Here is a 20,622-nt window from a genome sequence, read left to right as displayed (position 1 = left end):
GGGCTTCAGATCTCCTCATTACCACATACAGTCTCTCTGACCCTAAATCTTGGGTTGTAATTTGGATTCAGGAGCTCCTTTAAACATGTCTTTATTGCTGCCTGTTTTGGGGGTCGGGAGGAGGCAGGCAGAACTGTTCCGTAATAATTGAAGTATTACAGAATCCAGATTCTGACTGCCCCTGGTCACCCGCCCCGAGAGTGCTCCCGTGCATCCACTCACTCGGCCCGTGTTCTTGACGCCGATACGCACCAGCACGCTGACTGCTGTTTGGGCTCAGAGCCTTCAGAGTTTAAGAAGAGTGTTGGCTTAGATTATTCATTTTTATTTATTTTTTAAATTTTATTTTTTTTATGTTTATTTATTTTGCGAGAGAGTGCACACCCTCTGGGGGAGGAGCAGAGAGAGGAGAGAGAGAATCCCAGGCAGGCTCCAGGCTGTCAGCATAGACGCTGCCTCGGGGTCAATCTCACAAATGAGCCACTTAACTGACTGAGCCACCCAAGTGTCCTAGATTATTCACTTTTAGAGACTTAAAATTTTTTTTAATATTTATTTTTGAGAGAGAGAGACAGAGACAGAGACACAGAGTGTGAGCAGGGGAGGGGCAGAGAGAGAGAGGGAGACACAGAATCCTGAGCAGGCTCCGGGCTCTGAGCTGTCAGCACAGAGCCCAAGGCAGGGCTGAAACTCATGACCTGGGAGATCTTGACCGGAGCTGAAGTCAGCTGCTTAACCGACTGAGCCGCCCAGGCGCCCCTGAAAATGAGATCCTATAACCTGTGGTTTTCTGCACTGTACTGTTTGATTCTGCGTGCGAACTTACCACCTGATTTCGTGGTAAAGTAAGAAGTACCTTCATCTGGTAGAAAGCGTACGTGGTAGACTGAAAAAACAGTAAAGCCACCCGAGCTTTACATTCAGCAGCAGGATGAAACTCGTTCAGGATCAGTGATTTATTCTTTTAAATACCATCATTTTCAAACTTCTGAAGAGTTAAGGACCTTTGGGAATGAAGGAATTTGCTGACAAAGGTAAATGAGAAAAGACCGAGAGTCGGGGCCGTGAGCCGGGGAAGGAAGCCGAAGCAGTGACAGCATCAGGAGGAGAAGCAAAAGCAGGTGGGCGTCCAGGGGAGGGTGCAAGTGAGGCGAGTTTGAGAACATTCTCAAGTTTTTTTTATAAGAATAAATCCTTTATAGAATTCTTCCCACACTCTGCCATTTACTTGAAAGTAGATTTCTTTGTTATCTTCCATTTACAGTATTAATTTTTTTATCTGCAAAAACTGTATGGAATCCCTCCACTCTGTTAACATTTTATCATTCGTTTGTATTTTCTCTCTTCTCTCTCTCTCTCTATGTATACATGTATATAATTTAAAAACTGAAATGTTTGTAAGCTACAAACATTTGTTCCCCTTTGCCTCTTAATACTCTGAGATGTCTGTTCCAGAAATAAAGACATTCTCTTACCTAGCCGCAGTGAAACGATCAAAATCAGGAAATAAACACTGATGCAACACTGTTTTCTTTTTAATGGTTTTTAAATTTTTATTAATTTTTAAATTTATTTTTAACGTTTATTTGAGAGACAGTGCATGAGCAGGGGAGGGGCAGAGAGAGAGAGAGGGAGACCCAGAATCCTAGCCGGCCTCCAGGCTCTGAGCTGTCAGCACAGAGCCCGACGCGGGGCTTGAACTCACGAGCCATGAGATCATGACCTGAGCTGAAGTCGGACACTGAACCAGCCAAGCCAGCCAGGGACCCCACTACAACACGATTTTCTGATCTGTAGACCATATTCAAATTTTGCCAGTTTGTCATCCTCATGTCTTTCTGTGGTCTCTTTCTGTGGCCCCGGGTCCCCTGGTGCATTTGCATATAATGTAACTTTAGTCTGGAATAGTTCCTTTTGTGACTTTGCCATTTTTGAAGAGTTCTGGCCGATTATTTGTTAGCCCCTCGGTTTGGATTGGTCTGAGATGTTTTCTTGAGTAGATTCAGGTCATGCATTTGTAACAGGACTGTCATGGAAGCGGTGTCACATCCTTAATGGGTCGCATCAGGAGCGCCCTCTCCAGGTGGATTTCACTGCTGGCAGTGTTATCTTTGATCACTTGATTAGGGTGTTGCCTGTCAGATTTCTCCACTATAAAGTGACCGTTTTTCCCTTTTTAGTTATTTTTATTTATTTTTCTATTAAAACAATTTTTTCTGTCTTTATTTTAAGAGACAGAGGCTGAGCGGGGGTGGGGCAGAGAGAGAGGGAGACACAGAATCTGAAGCAGGCTCCAGCTCAGAGCCTGACATGGGGCTCGAACCCGTGGAGTGTGAGATCATGACCTGAACCGACGTCGGACGCTCAACCGACTGAGCCACCCGGGCACGCCTCCCTTTTTAATTATCGTCCAGGCAGATATTTGAGACTGTATAAATATCCTATTTTTCACAATACTTTTTGCCTACTAATTTTATATATATTCCCTATTCCTGCCTGGAAAAACTACTCCTGTGATATCTGTCCAGTGGTGATTTCCTATTTCCATATAATTCCCTTTTCAGTTATTAGTTGGGAGTCTAAGGAAGAGCTTTTTCATTCATTCATTCATTCATTCATTCATTCTTTCATATCAGAATGAGTGAGGATCCATTACTAGTATTTACTTTATTGCTTAAATTGTCCCAAATTTGGCCAGTGGGAAACTTTTCAAATTAGTTCCTCTCTCCTTTTGATACTTCCCATTTTTGAGTACTTCCTTACACATTTGCTTTAGCTAAGGTTTCTTAAATTCCAGTGTAACATACAGCGTAGTATTAGTTTAGGTATAGAATTTAGGGATTGAATACTACGTACCACAGGCTGTGCCCATCACAGCAGGTGCCCTTGACCCCCATCAGCTGTATCACCCATCCCCCACTCCCTCTTCTCTGGCAATGAGCAGTGTGTTCTCTAGAGCTGTGTCTCTGCCCCCCTCCCGCCCCCCATGTCATGTTCCTTTGTTTTGTTTCTTATTTTCTTACACTTTTTGACACCAGCATACGAAGCCTCATCTTGTACTTTCCCAGGAGCCCCGATTCTGTTTTTGTAGAGTGGTGTTTTGAAGCCGAGGATTGGCTATGCTGGGTTGTGCTGGTATAGCATTATTTGTATTGCTAATTTGCTAATTGCTTACTGCTCTAGTTGAGTTCTTGCTATAAAACCATATATGCATATATATATATCTTCATATACAAATCTGGAACTCTCCTTCACCCTCTAGCAGTTTTTTTGTTAAATAAACATTTTATTTTGTAATAATATCTCGACTCCTAGAAAAGTCTCAAAGATAGCATAGTGTTCCTATGGATGTGTCCTCCAGTTTCCCCTGATAGTTAACATCTTGTATAACTGCAGCACCTTTATCAAAACTAAATCATTAACCCTGATAGATCACTGGTGTCTGAGCTCTAGAATTTATTTGTTTTTATTTATTTATTTTTATTCATCATTATTATTATTTTTTTAATGTTTATTTATTTTTAAGACAGAGAGAGACAGAGTGCAAACAAGGGAGGGGCAGAGAGAGAGAGGGAGACACAGAATCGGAAGCAGGCGCCAGGCTCTGAGCTGTCAGCACAGAGCCCGATGTGGGGCTCGAATCCACAAACCGTGAGATCATGACCTGAGCCGACGTCGGACGTTTAACTGACTGAGCCACCCAGGCATTCACTCTAGAATTTATTTGGATTTCACCAGTTTCCCCACGAATGTCCTTTATTTTGGTTCTAGGACCCAGTCCAGGATTCCACATAGAATTTAGTGTTCCCTCTGGTCTATAAGGGTTTCTTAGTCTTTGCTTGTTTTTCACGACCATGACACTTTTGAAGAGTACTAGCCGGATAGCTTTCAGAGCGCCCCTCAGTTTGGGTGTGTCTGATGTTTTCTCCTGATTCGACCGGGGTGATGGATTTGGGGGCAGAGCAGTCACAGGGTGAATGCTAGGTGCCCTTCTCCCTCAGGGGCCCCTGATGACACCATGGCCTGCGGATATGAACCTCATCGCTTGCCCGGGGTAGCATCTTCCCGATTTCTCTCCCCGTAATTGACTTTTTCCCTATCCTTATTCTGTTGTTCGAAAGCGAGTCATTTAGTGCCGACCGTACCCAAAGGAAGGGGAATTAAGCTCCGTGTTTTACTCTGGAACATAACTTATTTAGAATTCCTTTGTAAGGAAGATTTGTCTCTTCTCTCTGTTTATTTATCAAACAGTTATTTGTTTAGATATGGATGGGCTCATGTATATTTATTTTTTCCTTGGGGTTATAATCCAATACTATGCTATTTATTTTGTTGCTACATTGTTGCAGCTTTGGGCATTGGGAGCCCTTTCAGAGGGGCCCCCGTGTCCCTTTCACGGGTCCCTGTCCTTTTGTTTTTGAGCGCTCGCTCACTTTCTGGCATGCATGATGCTCTGGCTCATCTTCCCTTCCCTGTCCTGGCGTTTGAATTGGCCATTTCTCTCTGGACCCCTGGTTCTGCTTATTGAAGACAGGTATTTAAAATGGAAGGTTTGGGGCCTCCTGGCTCAGTGGATAGAGCATGAGACCCTTGAGCTCGGTGTTGTGAGTTAGAGCCCCATGTTGGGTGTAGAGATTATTTTTTAAAAAATGTTTAGGGGTGTCTGGGTGGCTCAGTTGGTTAAGTGTCTGACTTCGGCTCAGGTTATGGTCTCACGGTTCATGGGTTCGAGCCCTGCATTAGGCTCTGTGCTGACAGCTCAGAGCCTGGATCCTCCTTCAGATTCTGTGTCTCCCTCTCTCTCTGCCCCTCTCCTGCTCACGTTCTCTTTATCTCTCAAAAATGAATAAATGTTAAAAGAATTTATTTAAAAATAAAAGTTTTAATAAAGCTAAAATTGAAGGTTTGGGTGTTGGTTGGGTGTTTCTAGGTCCCCTCAGGTCACAGTGCTAGGAAAACTGTGTACTACTGCGTGTGCACGTATATATAGTGATTGTCCCTATATCTGTGCCTGGATATATATGTATAAGCTAAACCTCAGTGCGTAGCGATGTGTCCAGCTCTCATTCAGTACCCCAAGGCTCAGACTAGCCTACTCCTTGCTAATTTGTAACTTCTCTAACTGCGGGAAACCTGGTTCCCATGATCGATAACTTATTTGCTCATTCGCTCACCCCTAGTTTACACGTGAAATCGTTTCAGAGCTGCTTGCCTGTGTCCCCCTCAGACTTGAATTTACGATGTGGCAACTCTTGTTTGAAGAAAATAATTCCACATCCCGTCGCAAGCATCCTTTAACCGCAGTGTAGAGGCTGTGGCCGCATTCCCGGTGTAGAACAGAAGCTACCTGTAAGAGTTCTGTAGTCAGGGGCGCCCGGTGGTTTAGTCGGTTAAGCATCTGACTCTTGATTTCAGCTCACGGTCGTGAGATTGAGCCCTACATCTGGCTCTGTGCTAAGCATGGAGCCTGCTTGGGACTCTCCCTCTCTCTCTGACCCTCCCCTGCTCATGCCCTCTCTCTCTCTCTCTCTCTCTCTCAAAAAAAAAAAAAAGATAATAATAATAATAAACCACGGAGCCAGGATAGAAATACAGTGGTGCTAGATTTCAGTTGTTGCCAGTAAAACGGAAACCGGCCTGTGCTGGCATTTTCCATCCAGCTTCTCCTTTTGTTAACTGTTTTGTTGGGCATTACTCCTTTAAGAAATATTTGGGTGCCTTTTGTGTTCCAGGCACTGATTCGATGCTGGGGATGTAACAGAGCAAGATAGACAGGGCAGTTGCCTCAACAAAACCCAAGTTGCACCAGATGGAAAGTTTGAGTTTCCACGAGGCCCTTGTCTACATTTGTCCTGACTTTTTAATTTGTCTCCCTGGACTTGTGCTTTTTACGCTTCTTCCTTAAGCTCCTTGGTCCAATCAAGAGGCCTTCTCACATGTGTGCATTCACTCCCGTGTTCACTAATGCGGGCTGTGCTGCGTGCCAGGTGCTGGGCTGGATCCTGGGGCTGTACGTGGTCCTGTGCCTGAAACGGAAGGAAATCTGTGTGGTTGGAGTGGAGGGAGTTGAGGGTGGGGGGGTCATGGGTGGGATTGGGAGACAGCAGAGATCTGATTTTGAGGGGTAGGGGCATGCAGGGCATATTAGAGACTTTGTCCCAAGGGAAATGGGATGTCGCCAAGGGTTTTGAAGCAGGGGAATGACATAAAAAGATCCTCGTTTTGCAGTTGGGGCCGTGGCTTGAGAGTGAGGAGTGGGCGTGGGTAGTCGCAGGGGCCCAGCGTGGGCGAGAGCTGATGATGGTTTGGACAGGACGCTGGGCGCCAATGGTGAGCGCAGGGGGAACCGAACCGGTCCGATTTTGTGAGGACACGTGGGCAGGCGTCAGGGTGTCTGTAGTCCTGGCATCTGAGCCCAGAGCATTCTGCCCAGGTATCTTGTTGCTCTGTAACTCAGACAAGAGCAGTTTTCATTTGACCCTTTTCTCCCACTCCTGGCTTTTCGTCTTTTCTTTGTAAATTAATATATGCTTTATTTCATAGTCTTAATTTTTTTTCTTAATCAAAAAATGTTTTTTAAATGTTTACTTTTGAGGAAGAGGCAGAGAAAGAGAGAGGGAGACAGAGTATCCAAAGCAGGCTCCGAGCTGACAGCACAGAGTCTGACGTGGGGCTCAAACTCACGAACCATCAGATCATGACCTGAGCTGAAGACAGATGCTTAACCAACTGAGCCACCCAGGCGCCCCTTTAGGTTTTTTTTTGTTTTTTGTTTCTTTTTTTTAAGCTCTGTGCCCACTGTGGGGCTCAGACTCACAACCCTGATACCAAGAGCTAGCCAGGAACCTGGGGCTTTTTTGTAATTTAAAGTTAAAGAATGGACTGGATTTATTTCAAGATATTTAGTGCCAGACGGTTTTAGAGTCTTGTGGTTGAACTCTCCTCTCAACCTTGACTGTGTGTCAGCCAGCAAGGCTATACGATTTATTATAAATATTACAACAGGTTTGGTAACTGTGCCGTGTCACTGAATTTAGGTGAAGGGTAGATCCGTTTCAGATCATTTTTTAAGGCTCTGAAACAAGTCTCCCTCCAACCCCCCAAACCAAAACCACTCCTAATCCCTTGAGAATTTTTCTTATTCTCTAAGGACAGCCTGGGCTGGCGCAGTGCTAAGAAATAAAATCAGCTGGTTTGTGGATCAGTTTTATTTCTTGTTCTTTCTGATGAATAAGCCCGAGAAGCTCCAGCATCTTCATGCTTTTCCTTGAGCCACTTAATAACCAAATAATTCCTGTCCTATTTGTATTAATTATTCCCTGTTAGAAAATTCTTTGATCATCACTTTATGTAGAAATACTGTTTTGTTTTGTTTTTTTTTATCCCCCCAAGAAAGTAGTAGGGAGGGACGCCTGAGTGGCTTGGTCGGTTACGTGCCCAACTTCTGATTTCACTTCAGGTCATGATTCCATGGTTTACGAGATCGAGCCCTGAGTCGGGCTCTGCACTGACAGCATGGAGCCTGATTGGGATCCTCTCTCCCTCCCTCCCTCCCTCTCTCCCTCCCTCTCTCCCTCTCTCCCTCTCTTTCCCTCCCTTTCCCTCTCCCTCCCCCTGCCTCTCCCCTGCTCATGCTCTGTCTCTCTCTTCTTTTATTTCAAAATAAATAAGTAAAACATGGAAAAAAAAAGAAAGTAGTCAGGAGGGAGAAATGGGGGGTGCTGTTCGGTGGATAGAGTTTCCGTCACACAAGGTGAGAAAGTCCTAGAGACCTGCTGCCCGTCAAGAGCGTATCCTTGGGCGCCTGGGTGGCTCAGTCAATGGAGCGTTCAACTTCGGCTCAGGTTATGAGTTCAAGCCCCACATCTGTGCTGACAGCTGGGAGCCTGGAGCCTGCTTCCGATTCTGTGTCTCCCTCTCTGTCTACCCCTCCCCAACTCATGCTCTGGCTCTGTCTCTCAATAAATAAATAAAAACATTTTAAAAAAAGAGCATCTACTTGATAGTATTGTGTACACTAAAAATTTTGTCCGAGAGCATGCATCTTCTCGTATGTTTTCATTTGCCACAACTAAAAAACGTGAGTAGAAAGATTATGTTTCAAGTTATTGTGTATTTAAATTTTTTATTTAAAAAGGGATAAAGATTTTTCAACTCCAGAATAAGTTTTGTGTTTTTTTTTTTAAGTTTATTTGTTTTATTTTGAAAGAGAGAGCACAAGTCATGGAGGAACAGAGAGAGAGGGAGAGTGCGAATCCCAAGCAGGCCCCTCGCGTCTGAGCCAAATGAGATCACGGTCTAAACTAAAACTGGGAGTCAGACGCTCAACCAGCTGAGCCACCCCGGTGCCCCCAGAACAAGTTTTGAAATAAGAGCTGTTCTCTGTCAGGTCTTCCAGTTAATATTTAGTTTTAAATTATATCCTTTAAAAGATTGTTTCTTGTGTAGGTCAGTATTTCAGTGCTAAAAATCTGTGCCTACTTTTCAAGGCCTTTAGATTTTTTTTTTTTAGGTTTATTTTTGAGAGACAGAAAATGCGAGGTGGGGAGGGGCAGAGAGAGAGGGGGGCAGAGGATCTGAAGTGGGCTCTGCGCTGACCTCAGCGAGCCCAAAGTGGGGTCGAACGCCCCAACCGTGAGATCATGACCTGAGCCAAAGTCGGACTCTTCAACCGGCTGAGCCACCCAGGCGCCCCAACCTTAGATTTTTAAAAACAGTTGTTCAAAACATTAAAATACTGTGTCGAGTAAACAAAACATTTTCTTTTTGCATTTCTGTTTTGCAACTGCTTCCCTAGGTTCTAAGTTGTGTAACGGCTGCTCGATCAGCTAATAAATGGGTTGGGCTCCTTTTAACAGAGGCTAAATAATGGGGACTTAAACAAGATAGAAGCTTATTTCTCTTCTAACTTAAAAATCTGAGTTGGCAGGCATTGTGGGGAGGAAGTGGGCAGCTCTGCTCATCCAGGGTCATCCCAGGGCCCAGGCACTTTGCATCTTGTCACCCCACTGCCTTTTAAAAGGACGTTTCCTCTTGCACACGGTTGCAGGGTTGCAGACAGCACGAGGAGGCGGACCGCACACAGCGAGCCGCCTGCTGATGTCTAGCATTTTCTGTGGAGAGTCAGACAGTGAGTCTTCAGGTTATCCAGCCTCCCTTTTTTTAAAAATTTTTAAAAATGTTTTTAATTTATTTCTGAGAGACAGAGAGAGACAGCGCAAGCAGGGGAGGGTCAGAAAGAGAGGGAGACACAGAATCCAAAGCAGGCTCCAGGCTCTGAGTTGCTGTCAGCACAGAGCCCAAGGCAGGGCTCGAACCCACAAACTGTGAGATCATGACCTGAGCCGAAGCCGGATGCTTAACTGACTGAGCCCTCCAGGCTCCCCTGTCCAGCCTCCTTTAGATGTTGGTCCCAGGTTCACACGGGATGAGATGCTTTACAGTTTGTAGGTTAGTGTTGTAACCATTCTTGTCTGTCAAATAAGATTTTCTGCTTTTAATTAGCTGTTGCTTTGGGGTCAGCGCTGAGTCAGGAGAGCAAGAAGAAACATCGCCAGTGAATTTAAACTGTTTTATGTTTGATTCAAAGAAATGTAAATAATAGGATTATATCTGTAATCAACCATTTTGTTTTATCCCATTTCTTCCAAGTTTTTGGTTTTTTTCCCCTTGTAACGGCAATCACATGTGGCAGGTGCAGCTGTCAGCCCCAAGTGCGCGCCTCGTTTCTACCCCGGAGCCCCGGGGTGTTCACCGGACTTGCAGGCTTTTTTATATTTTCCAGTACAAGTATCAGTTGTAACATTGTTTTATATATTTAGAATGTTTAGCCAGATAGGATCTTGTTACCATTGATTACTTACCATTGATTATAAAGCCTGCTTTGATACACACACACACACACACACACACACACACACACACACACACACACAGTCTATCTTTCTCTTGTGCCTCTTCACTGTTGCATATTATTTCATGCCATGAGTACATCGTGTTGATTCATTCTCTTGTTGACGTTATGAAGACTAGCATGTCACTGGACACCCTTGTATAGCTCTTTTAGGCTTATTTGTATGAGTTTCTCAAGCAAAAGTTCAAGGTCGCAGAATTTATTTATTTACTTACTTATTTATAGACAGAGAGAGTGTGAGCAGGGGAGGGGCAGAGAGAGAGGGAGATGGGGAATCCCAAGCAGGCTCCGTGAGGGTACAGAGCCTGACATGAGGCCCGAACACGAAACTGTGAGATCATGACTTGAGCTGAAACGGAGAGTTGGACGCTTACCCGACTGAGCCCCCCAGGAGCCCCTGTAGGATGTATTGTTATTGTTACTGGATACTAACTGATTAGCACTTCCTGTTCTGACTAGTTGTGCACCGGTTTACCCTCTCACCGGTGGTTGAGTGAAAGGTCAGTGATACCTTTTGTGATAGTTGCTGTTTTTCTTAGATAATCCTGGAATAAAGGCAACATTCCATAACGATGACAACTTGGTGGGTTAGATTTTCAGAATTGGTTGTCCCTAGGTGAATTTAGGAGGGAAGAGCGACAAATCATCTGATTGGGACTCCTCCCAAATACCGTTCACTCTGCATCTGAGTTGAGATTATATGTTACTGGTTTTCTTTGCCAATTTATCATTTTTTTTTCAAAGTATCTTTGGACCCCAAAATAAAGTTTTAAAGGTGCCACAGTCTTTCCTGGGGTGGGGGTGGGAGACCGGAAGGTATGATGAGGCGTGGGATTGTTTCTATTCGGAGCGCTCCCGTCATTTGTACCTGGGTGCTGTTTTTATTTGGAGTGAATTTATTTCTGGAACTCCTTTCCCAACTGTTTATCCGAGAATCATCAAATGTGTTGTAAGTGAACTATGAAATGATTAGATGTTAATGTGGCAAAGAAAGTGTGAATTCTCTCTTCAGCTCAGAAATAGATACACTCAGTTTAATACAGTGAGTTGTTAATGTACGACTGTGCTTTTGAATTGGAAGATTCGAAAGTACTTTTCACTCGTGTGATGCATTTCCCCCAAGGAGGTGAATTCCCTAACATTTGGTCTACAAACCACCATACAGGGCCCCGCCTGTCTGCCCTTCTCTCTCTGGTGAAATGTCGCCTTTGCTTCTTTGTTCTTTTTAAAAAAGTCCAGTTCCTCATTGATGCAATTTCACCTTTCAGAAAAGCAAGAGGAAAGGGCACGAATACACAAATATTAAGTATTCGCTAACGGACCAGACAAGTGGAGATCAGAGTCCCCTCCCGCCTTGCACTCCAACGCCATCCTGTGCAGAGTAAGTAGGAACCAAGGAAATCCTTTCTGCCTGAGCACAGTCCTGTGGAAAAGCTTCAAAAATGCCAGGTCTCTGCAGCACACGCCTCGCTGGTGCTCATTTTTGTTGCCCACCCGATTTGCGAGCGTATCAGCTTCCTAAAGAGACGAAATTTTAATTTACCTGAACGGCAAGCTGATTGGTGCGCTGGCTACGGTTATTTGAAGTTATAAGTGTATCCGACGGTGGTTCGCTGAAACAACTGAATTTTCCTTTCGATGGGGAGGGGACGGCGTCTGCTGTTACCGGTGGACAGCAAAGGTAGGCGACGGCCCTCATGATGCGTTGAGACTCTGCTCAAAGTAAGTAAATTGATCATTAATGTTTCAAGGCCGCCATCGTCTGCTAATTTTCCAGAGTCAGCAGACCACAGAAATCTACTTTGGTCTTTAAGCCAGGAGTCCGTAAACCACCGCCCCTGAGCCAGATTCTGGCGTGGCCTGTTTTTGCACAGCTAGTGAATGGTTTTTAAAAGGTTATATTAAAAAATAACAACAAACCATCACAAAGAATATCATATGCCTGAGACTGAGTATGGCAAGCAGAAACTAAATTATTTACTCTCTGCTCCTTTACAGAGAAACTTTGCCCACCCCTGTTAGTGTTTAAGCTAAAAACATGTGTTAGGAAAACGTTAAATTGTTAGGTGAACAGCACTTGTAAGTTATTGGGTTTTTTTAATATATAGTCTGAAGTCAGTCTGTGGTATAACATTTATTTTTTATTTTCCCCCAAGAGTCTTCTCTCTATTTGCTTCTGATGTGGATTTTTAAACCCCTGCTGACTTTAATACTCTGTATAAACGTTTTAGATAGCAAATATGAGGCTTGTATTTACATTTGGTTTGTAGTTAACATCGAAATGAAATTATACAGCGCAAGTATTCTCTCCACCAAGTCGCCTGCTTTCTCCTTCCCCGGTGGACTGGCGGGGAAGGTTGATATTTTAAATTGCTGCCTGCAGCCATTTGCAGCGGCACCGGCACGCCCGGGCTCTAGGTCCTTGCCGGGCAGCTCTCCCGGAAGGAACGCGTTAAGTCTGTCCATCCCTTTACCAGTGGCCTGTCTGTGCAGCAGGTCCCCGGCCTCTCCGCTCCCCTCGTGTTCCGTGTAGGGCGCAAACCCAGGGCATCCCGGACCCTGGGCCCCTTCTGCTCGTTTCTCCATGTCTTGCCCAGGCTGGCCCCTGCAGCAGCTGGTCCCCCGTCCCCCCGGACTGCTCTGATCTCCGTCCCCTGCTCAGCAGAATGGAGTCTGGCCTCCGATGCACCGGCCCTTCCTCCTAACCCACCCCTGAGCCTCCCCTCCTTGTAGCTGGAGCCACGGCTGAGTGGAATGATAGCCCCCACCACACTGCTCCTGTCCTTCTTGGATCTCCTGCCCAAGATGTCCCTCTTTTTGAAATTAATCCCTATCCTTTGTGTGTGCACATGTCTCCCTATTCGGGGTCTTACTTAAAGGCCCCATTGCACAGGCCTCCCTTGCTCTGCCCGCGAGGAAGACATCTCGTTTTCCTCCAACCCCAGAGAGCATAGGAGCTCAAGATTCCTACTTCACTTTTAGCTTGATATTGCTGTCTGTCTATGTGTTACAGCCTGTCCTAGAACGTTAGCTCCTGGGGGCTGTGTCTGCACCGTGGCTGCTCCCCAGAGGATGCGGGCTGTGCTTTATAAATGCTCTGTAAGCTCGGAGAGCATGGTCTGCGTTTTTATTGACGCTTTTTCTTTTTTATCTTTTCAGAATGAGAGAAGATAATGCTCGAGTCTATGAAAACGTGGGTCTGATGCAGCAGCAGAAAAGTTTCAGATGAGAAGACCCGCCAAGACTTCAGCACAGAAATCGGTATTTAAGTTCTTTTTAAATGTTTATTCATTTCTGAGAAAGGACAAGAGACACGTGGGGGAGGGGCAGACAGAGAGGGAGACACAGAATCGGAAGCAGCTCCAGGCTTGGAGCCGTCAGCACAGAGCCCGACGCGGGGCTCGAACCCACGAACTGTGAGATCATGACGTGAGCCGAAGTCGGATGCTTAACTGACCGAGCCCCCCAGGCGCCCCAGAAATAGGTATTTAAATGGAAGTCCTCCCCAGTTGTTTCTATCACTTGTGGCATTTTTTTAAGCAGGGAGCCGAATTGTGAGTGTTCCAGCAAAGTGTACCGTCATTGAGTTTTACAGACCAGCCTCCTTTTTCTCTTCGAAACTTCTTTTTTCTCAGCTGGATTTATTTTAGAGTTCGTGAAGGCTTGGAGCCAAGTGCAGGGTTAGTTCTGCGAGGGGCACAGCTGGCACTCACCGCGCAGAGTTGTCGCTGTTGGTGACCAGGTGTCACCGTTGTTTGCATTTGTGGTAGAGTTGTTGACCTAAGCTGTGCTGGGGGTGGTCTGGGGGACCCGGGGATGGGTGGAGTCAGGATGCCCGGGTTTGCATCCCCCTCGGCCCCTGACCAGCGGTGTGACACAGGGCGCTGGCCTTCCCGGGCCCCCGCCACACCCCTTCCCGCCCTGCTGCTGGGAACTCCTCCCCCTTGTTGGTCTCTTCCCTGTCGGTCACCTTTGTAGATGGCGACCTAGGTGTGTGACCTGTGGCGGGGACTCACAGTTCCGACACCGCCTGTTGAAATTCCCATTTCAACAGGCGGTGCACTTAAAGCATTAAACCTACTTTAAAATACTTTAATGCCTTGAGAAACTTTGAGATGCATGCTCCTTAAACGTTCTCACTTGTTTCTTCCCCAGATGTGGACTCTCACCCTCTCCCTAGAAAGATCGAGAACAGATACAAGGAAGTTTCCGCAAAGAACGAATTTGAACTTGGAAGGCTTGTGTCGTGGTTGACTACCTTTTGGGCAAACAAAATTCAAAACCCTTTAAAGACCACTGTATTGTAACTCAACAGTACCCGGCTACCAATAACTCATTTCCTCACGTACGAAGAAATCCCTACAACGTAGACAGTGTTCTGTTTTATAGACTTTTATTTTGAATTGAGGAAGCAGTTAAATTGTGCTCTACATTTGCCAGATGATGGTGATTCAAATTCTCCTTATTGGCATTTCCCCCCCTTTTTATATAAAATCTTAAAAATTCAATTGTTTTTCTCTCTGTGGGGGATGACAGAGCACTTGTAAGAGGAAAGTCGTTTTGGGAAAGGCGGCGGCAGCCCGTGGGAGCGAGCACAGGTTTGGGATCACTGTGTACCCAGCAGTGGGGAATTCGCTTGATGGCCTCTTTTTTTGGCTAAATGATAATCTAGCCAGTGCCCCGGACTGTCAGAAGTCGACAACCTGTCTGCTTTTGCATTGCCATTAAAAAAATCATGGGGAAGAAGAATCTCGGAGACTTAGGATAAAAGCTGTGTTTTGTTCGTAGCAGATGACCAGTTACCATTCAGCCTGTTGACTGAGAAGGATGTGGTGGGAAATGTTGGTCATGTTTTCTTTTCAGTTGAGTGACTGTCTTGCATTCAGGAAAAAAAACCCCCGCATCTGTGGACACCTGGCAGTTTTGTGCCTGTGGATTGTCAGGCAAACCATCCCAAAACGTAATGGCTTAACACAATTCCTTTTTTTTTTTTTTTTTTTTCTTTTCCTTCTTCCACACTGTTCTTCAATCTGGGCCGGGCTCCATCGAGCTGTTTCTGTGTTCTCGCTGGTGTCGCCCATGCAGTCAGCGGGGTGGCCACGGGGACGGCCCGTTCCGTCTGTGTGCAGGCCCTCAGGCCCCCTCCCTGTGGCCGCCCAGGTGGCCTCACCAGCAGGGTCGCTGGACGGCTTCCGTGGCCGCTCGGAGCCCCAAGGGTATAAAGCAGTAGATGCCACAGCCCTTAAAACTTAAACCCAGGCCGTCCGCTGCCCTCGGTGGTTCCAGCAAGTCACGGGCCCAGCCCAGATCCAGGAAGAGGGGACAGCGTGGGGGCGTAGAGCCGAGGTGGGATTCATGGGGGCCCCCCAGGGTAAGCGGGTGTCACAATCAGTGTCACGGGAAGACAGCAATCGTTAGCAAAAGTAGCAGCTGCTGGTGACGCCGGGAACCCGAAGCCACATGTAGAGGGCCTTCTAGGAGCTTCCTGGACCGTTTCTGCTGGCTCGGAGCGTGTTTTCTGAGACCTGTCTCATAAGGATGGATGTGTTCAGGGGGCAGAACCTCCCTGTGACCGTGGCAGCCGCAGGGGGAGGCGACCGGGTGCTTTCTCCACCCCAGTGTTGGAGCCGGGCGCAGCGAAGCCTCCTCGTGAGGCCGCAGTCAGATGGAACCGGCAGTCGCCCATTTTTGTTCTAACCAAGCAGTGAGATTTGCTGCCATTCCACCTGAAGTGCCTTCTCCAGAGACGTCCTCTGCCCCGTAGTGGATCAGCACTCAGTGAGTGTGTTTCAGTTAAAGTATCATTGGTTGACTTCGCAAATATGATAAAACTGCCACGGCAGCTTTGCCGTTAGCTTACGGGCTCCTTAACTCAGATTCGTCCTGCTGTGGCTCCCGAAAGGAAGGGCTAGGTCCGGCCCCAGTCCTGCTTCCTTCCTGAGGCCTCCACCTCCCGTGCAGCCCTGAGGAAGTTTGGGGGAGAGCCTCCGCTGCCATTTTCACAGACAGAATGCACATCGACTCCACCCCCGCTTGCCCCCCGTCCCTCGAAACTAGAAGTGCTCTAGAACCCAGGCGAGGCCCACAGGGAATTACCTCATCAGAGGACCGTGCGTGACCACGGGCTTCCTGTCAGGCCTGTACAGAAAGAGGTTCCAGTTCAGTGTTTGCAACGAGGATCTTGAATCCTGTCCTTCCTGCTGCGTCGCCACATTGTTCTTGTTTGCCCTGATTTCGTGGTTTAGTTTAGACTCTGGACTTTGGGGGCAGAGTCCTTCACCAGCACACAAGGCTCTGATTGTACGGACACACCTGCTGCATTAGCGTGTCCGCCTGTAGCTCAGGATGCGGTTGTTCTGTCCTTGGGACGGAGAGGCCCGATCCCGGCTGGCTTTGTTTGTTACTGGACATTGATTTCATTTAGATTTCCTGCCACGACGTCCGCCAGCCATCAGGTTACGTAAGCTCACGCCAAGGCAAGACTGTGATCGTGCCCAGGTTGCTCAGGTCTGTTACGTGTTCGGTGCGCGGTGATGGTCCTCAGATGGGCTCGCTCTCCACGAGGCGGGATCAGGAAGGGAGAGCCGTGAAGACGTGGGGCACTTGAGGTGCAGGTGCTAAAAGTGGTGGAAACGAAAGTTCCAAGAAGGTGGTTTGTGAGGAAGTCGAAAGGCCCAGGGCCCGGGCAGTCCGCGTGTGGCCGGATCGGGCTGCCCAGAGGGTAGGTGTGAGAGGTGCACGCGTGCGGTCTGCTTCTGGGTTGCTGGTGAACGGTAAATTCGCACAATATCCCATAGCCGGTTGAGGATTTTAAATTATAAGCATAGGAGAGGGTTTTATATTTGGGGTGAAGAAATTCTCTGACACCTGGCATTAGGGTTTTTTTTTTTTTTTTAAACCAAATTTCAGATTCTTAATAGCTTTTTTTTTTTTTTAAAACAAATAAAAAGGCACCTCCTATCCAGTGTGTGGCCTTTCCGGAAAATTCGGGTCCTCTCTCCCACTGAAATCAGTGACATTTTGGACGCAGCTAAACGGGGGCAAGAAAAGAGATGTCCGACTTTCTTGGGGTTTGTATGTGCTTCGTGGAGCCTAGCGGCTTTGCAACAGCCAGGGAGATCATCGAGATTATTTTTAGGGGTTATTTGAGGGGGATCTGAAGAACTGATGTAACATCCGGGGTTATTGCTAGTTCAGGGGAAGGTGGAAAGGTATGCGGTTGTGTTTCGTTGTAGCTTATTAATCCATAAGGGAAACTTAGACTGTAGACGTTAGGTGCACACCCGGTGCAGTTGCTGTTTTCTGTGTGCTGTTGGGGAATCACGTTTTATATAGCAAGCACATGGCCTCCCTGATTTCAAGATGCCTTTATCAAGATCTGTATTAGCCCTTCATTTCGTTGAAATCTTTCTTCTTCCTCCTCTTGAAAAATAAGTTCCAAAATCTAGTTTATTGTCATTAAAACGTTTGTTCTTTTTCCCCCCCCCCACTATGGGCAGTTCACACAAGGCAAAAATATTAAACAGTTGGTTTTAGTGTGTTGTATAACTTTACTGTATATCAAACTAATTTCTACAAGTTTTCATCCTAAACCTCAAATCATGTAATTAATAATTTGCCTGTTTATTTATGACATTATTGTGATTCTTTTATTAATAAAAGCTAATGGAAAAGGATCCTTTTTTAAGCTGATGACTAGACCTACATTTAATTTTCCTGCAGTATATGAAGTATTGTACCAGAGTATTAAAAGATATGTAATATTTTATTGATAAATCTATCCTTTAAAAGGAATACGTTTTAGGATGTCATCATTTTGATGTGAATCATGTAAATGTTGATAATATGCACTGTTTATTATACATTTAGTGTTTCAAGAGATTCACTTAATTGCCTTTTTTGCCCATGTATTATGTAGTCTATTTGCAATTGTTTAAAAATAAAATGACCTGAAAAGAATAGTTTATGTAGGGAAACCTTAGTGGACGTTAATGGTCTCCCCACCTATGTTTATGGGTGTTAGTTCAACTGCGTTGCTAGTTGCAAAGCCGCATTATCAGAGTAAACGTGTATTTGTAAACTGTATGGGAACTAAAAATTAGGAATAAAACCATTTTCTTATATTATGGTATTTGTCATTTACTGCCTTGGAAATGCCCAGAAAAAACTGGGACTTTAGGCCACCCAGCCTCTTACACCGGCTCTGCGCTGATATGCACCGGCTCTCACCTAGAGGGTAACTCGGGAAGCAGCGCATTTATGGAGCGTCTGCTCAGAACAGCTTCGGGAGACGGAGAATTCTATTTGCAAGACCTTACAAGTGACAGATAGAAAGTATGTCTGTAAAATACACGGGAAATGACTAGGAAACACACAGAATGTCAATGGCACTGGGTGGAAATAGGGAGTGCGGACAGCAGAGAGGCTCAGAGGAGTGAATTCTATGCCACAGACCCCAGCTCGTCCCTTTACTTTTCATGTGTTAAAAATTAAGTGTATTTATTTATCTCGACACCCAACGTGGGGCTCAAACTCACGACCCCGAGATCAAGAGTTGCACACTCTTCTGACTGAGCCAGCCAGGCGCCCCCAGCTCTCTCCCCTTTAGATCTGGGCCATATACATACAAGGCCATTTGCTGCCTCTGACAGCAAGCACTGCCCTGACACTGGCAGAAGGAAATCCTTTCCTAAGGAACACAGCAGGCAGGTCTCCGTTCTCTATGTAAATCTAAGGAGAGATCCACGTTGCTGGTCTACACCGTGAAATGCTATTGTCCTCGGGTCTCAGCCAAGTCACCTAATGCATAGCAGTCAGATTCCGCTGGTTTCCTGGGTTAGCCCAGTCCTCTGGCCATTCAACTAGGGAGCACGTCTTCAGTGCCAGACGCTGCCCCCGTGCTAGATGCGGGCTGGGCAGGGACTGCAGCGGCCACCCTCCCCCGTGGGGACGTTCTCAGGCCCAAGGCAGTGATTCTAACTGGGATGTGAGCCGCTGCCGAGACAAGGCAGGAAAGCCAGATTCGATGGGACAACGGCTTCCAAATGGCGAGCATTGTGAAGAGCGGCCCCGCGGGTCTCTCCCTGGGAAAGGTGCCTTTCCACAGACGGAGTCACGTTGGTGCTGGCCGTCTGGCGCCTCGGAGGAGGTGCTTGTGCGCTGTGGGCCTGGAGACGCCTCCTCCTCACCGTCCTTCCCGAGGTCCTCGCTGGTACATTAACTAGAAGGCGGTGGCGGCATCTTGTCTTTTACGTGTTGTAAAAGAACCTTCTAGTTCTGGAATCCCTACTCATAAGAAAAAATCCCGAGAAAATGTGTAAAGACAAGACAGGAATTCCCATAACAAATCAAGTGTGGACAGAAAACTAAGGGTTTATTTGACTCTGTCATCTTGTCAGTGAAAAGCTTGTGAAAGAAAGTACCTACTTATTACTAGATTATGTTACATGTTTGCTTTGCATCCAGTCACGTGTTTAGCTCCATGAGAAGCAGTAAAAAGGGATGGTCATGACCTCGAGTGAATGGTTTTATTGCAGGTTTTCCCCCCCTTAGGAACTAGTTAAGCTTCCAAATATTGAATTTGCCAAATGATAAGGAGCCAGAAGTAGAGATTTGCCGTTTTATCAATAGCAGCAGTTACCAATGGGCTGACGTGCATGTCGTTTGAGGTCAGACGATCTAAATCCCAAAGTGACATCGTGATCTGAAATATTGCTACTAAAATAAGGGTTGCAAGAAAGTGACACTGCCCTCTAACACCTGTTGGTAGCTTATTTATGGACAAGGGACTTGCGTGCTCTGCTCGGACTTGAAGTCAGGTAGCTGATAAGACCATAGTTATACTGGGCAGGAAAGAATTTTGGGTTCAAATTCACTTCCATTCAGCAAAGATGAAACCCTCCTTCAGGGGCTGGGCACTGAGGAATCGGTGAACAAAAACGGTCTTGCTTTTGAGGAGCCTGGTGTGGTCGGCGGGGCAGATAGTTACAATCTGACTGGAGTCGACAGTCTTCAGGGTATGAATTTAACGTGATAGTTACATAGAGGTGAGAATTAGAGGGGAGTTAGAACCCCGTGGTGGGGGTCACTTGAGCTTAATTCTTGACCAGTGGGGAGCGTGTGTGTGTGTGTGGGGGGGTGTGTGTGTCTGGATCTCTTTCTAAAAATGAACGTGCGAGGCAAATAAGCTGTTTCTCCATTCATTCATCTGCATCACAACGTAGAATAATTCTCTTTATCATGATCTATAGGGATGGCCTTACTAGCTCTTTTTGGATACTTTTTGCAACAAAATATGGTACATATTTTAGGGTTTCCTCTCTGTGTGTCTATCTATTGCATTTTTAACTGAGTTTTTGATGATATATATTGACTAACTTCAGTGTTTTGGGTAATCTAAGCAGTTTTGCGAGGGCTTTCTAGTATAATTTAGAGTGTGCATTATGCTTCGGGATGAGACATTTCATTCTGAACATAATCATCACCAAGATCACATTTGAAAAAAATAGTTTATTACCAAGTTGGTTTCCATATAACACCCCGTGCTCTTCCCCACAAGTGCCCCCTCCATGACCATAAGATCACATTTTTAATTTAATTTTTTAAAGTTTATTTATTTTGAGAGAGTCCGAGCAAGCGGGGGAGGGGCAGAGAGAGGGAGAGAGACTCCCAAGGAGGCTTTGAACTGTCAGCACAGAGCCCAATGTGGG

The 20,622-nt window shown here is 46.1% G+C and overlaps 1 protein-coding gene across 2 annotated transcripts in view; it reads left to right on the top strand.

Annotated features, from left to right (window-relative positions):
- PTPN11 (protein tyrosine phosphatase non-receptor type 11) overlaps positions 1-18,039 on the top strand; it is an 83,376-nt gene extending 65,337 nt beyond the window's left edge. For both annotated transcript variants that reach the window (XM_029921750.1, XM_029921749.1), the window contains exons 14-16: positions 11,182-11,294; positions 13,073-13,174; positions 14,069-18,039. In XM_029921750.1, the coding sequence (XP_029777610.1) occupies positions 11,182-11,294; positions 13,073-13,142 (183 nt within the window). In that variant the 3' untranslated portion in view covers positions 13,143-13,174; positions 14,069-18,039. The remainder of the gene's footprint in view (positions 1-11,181; positions 11,295-13,072; positions 13,175-14,068) is intronic.
- The last annotated feature ends 2,583 nt before the right edge of the window (positions 18,040-20,622 follow it).

Source organism: Suricata suricatta, chromosome 14 (genome assembly GCF_006229205.1).
Source record: "Suricata suricatta isolate VVHF042 chromosome 14, meerkat_22Aug2017_6uvM2_HiC, whole genome shotgun sequence".
Classification (NCBI taxonomy): domain Eukaryota; kingdom Metazoa; phylum Chordata; class Mammalia; order Carnivora; family Herpestidae; genus Suricata; species Suricata suricatta.
The sequence above is the reverse complement of the archived record's forward strand: the minus strand, read 5'-3'. Positions and strand labels throughout refer to the sequence as shown.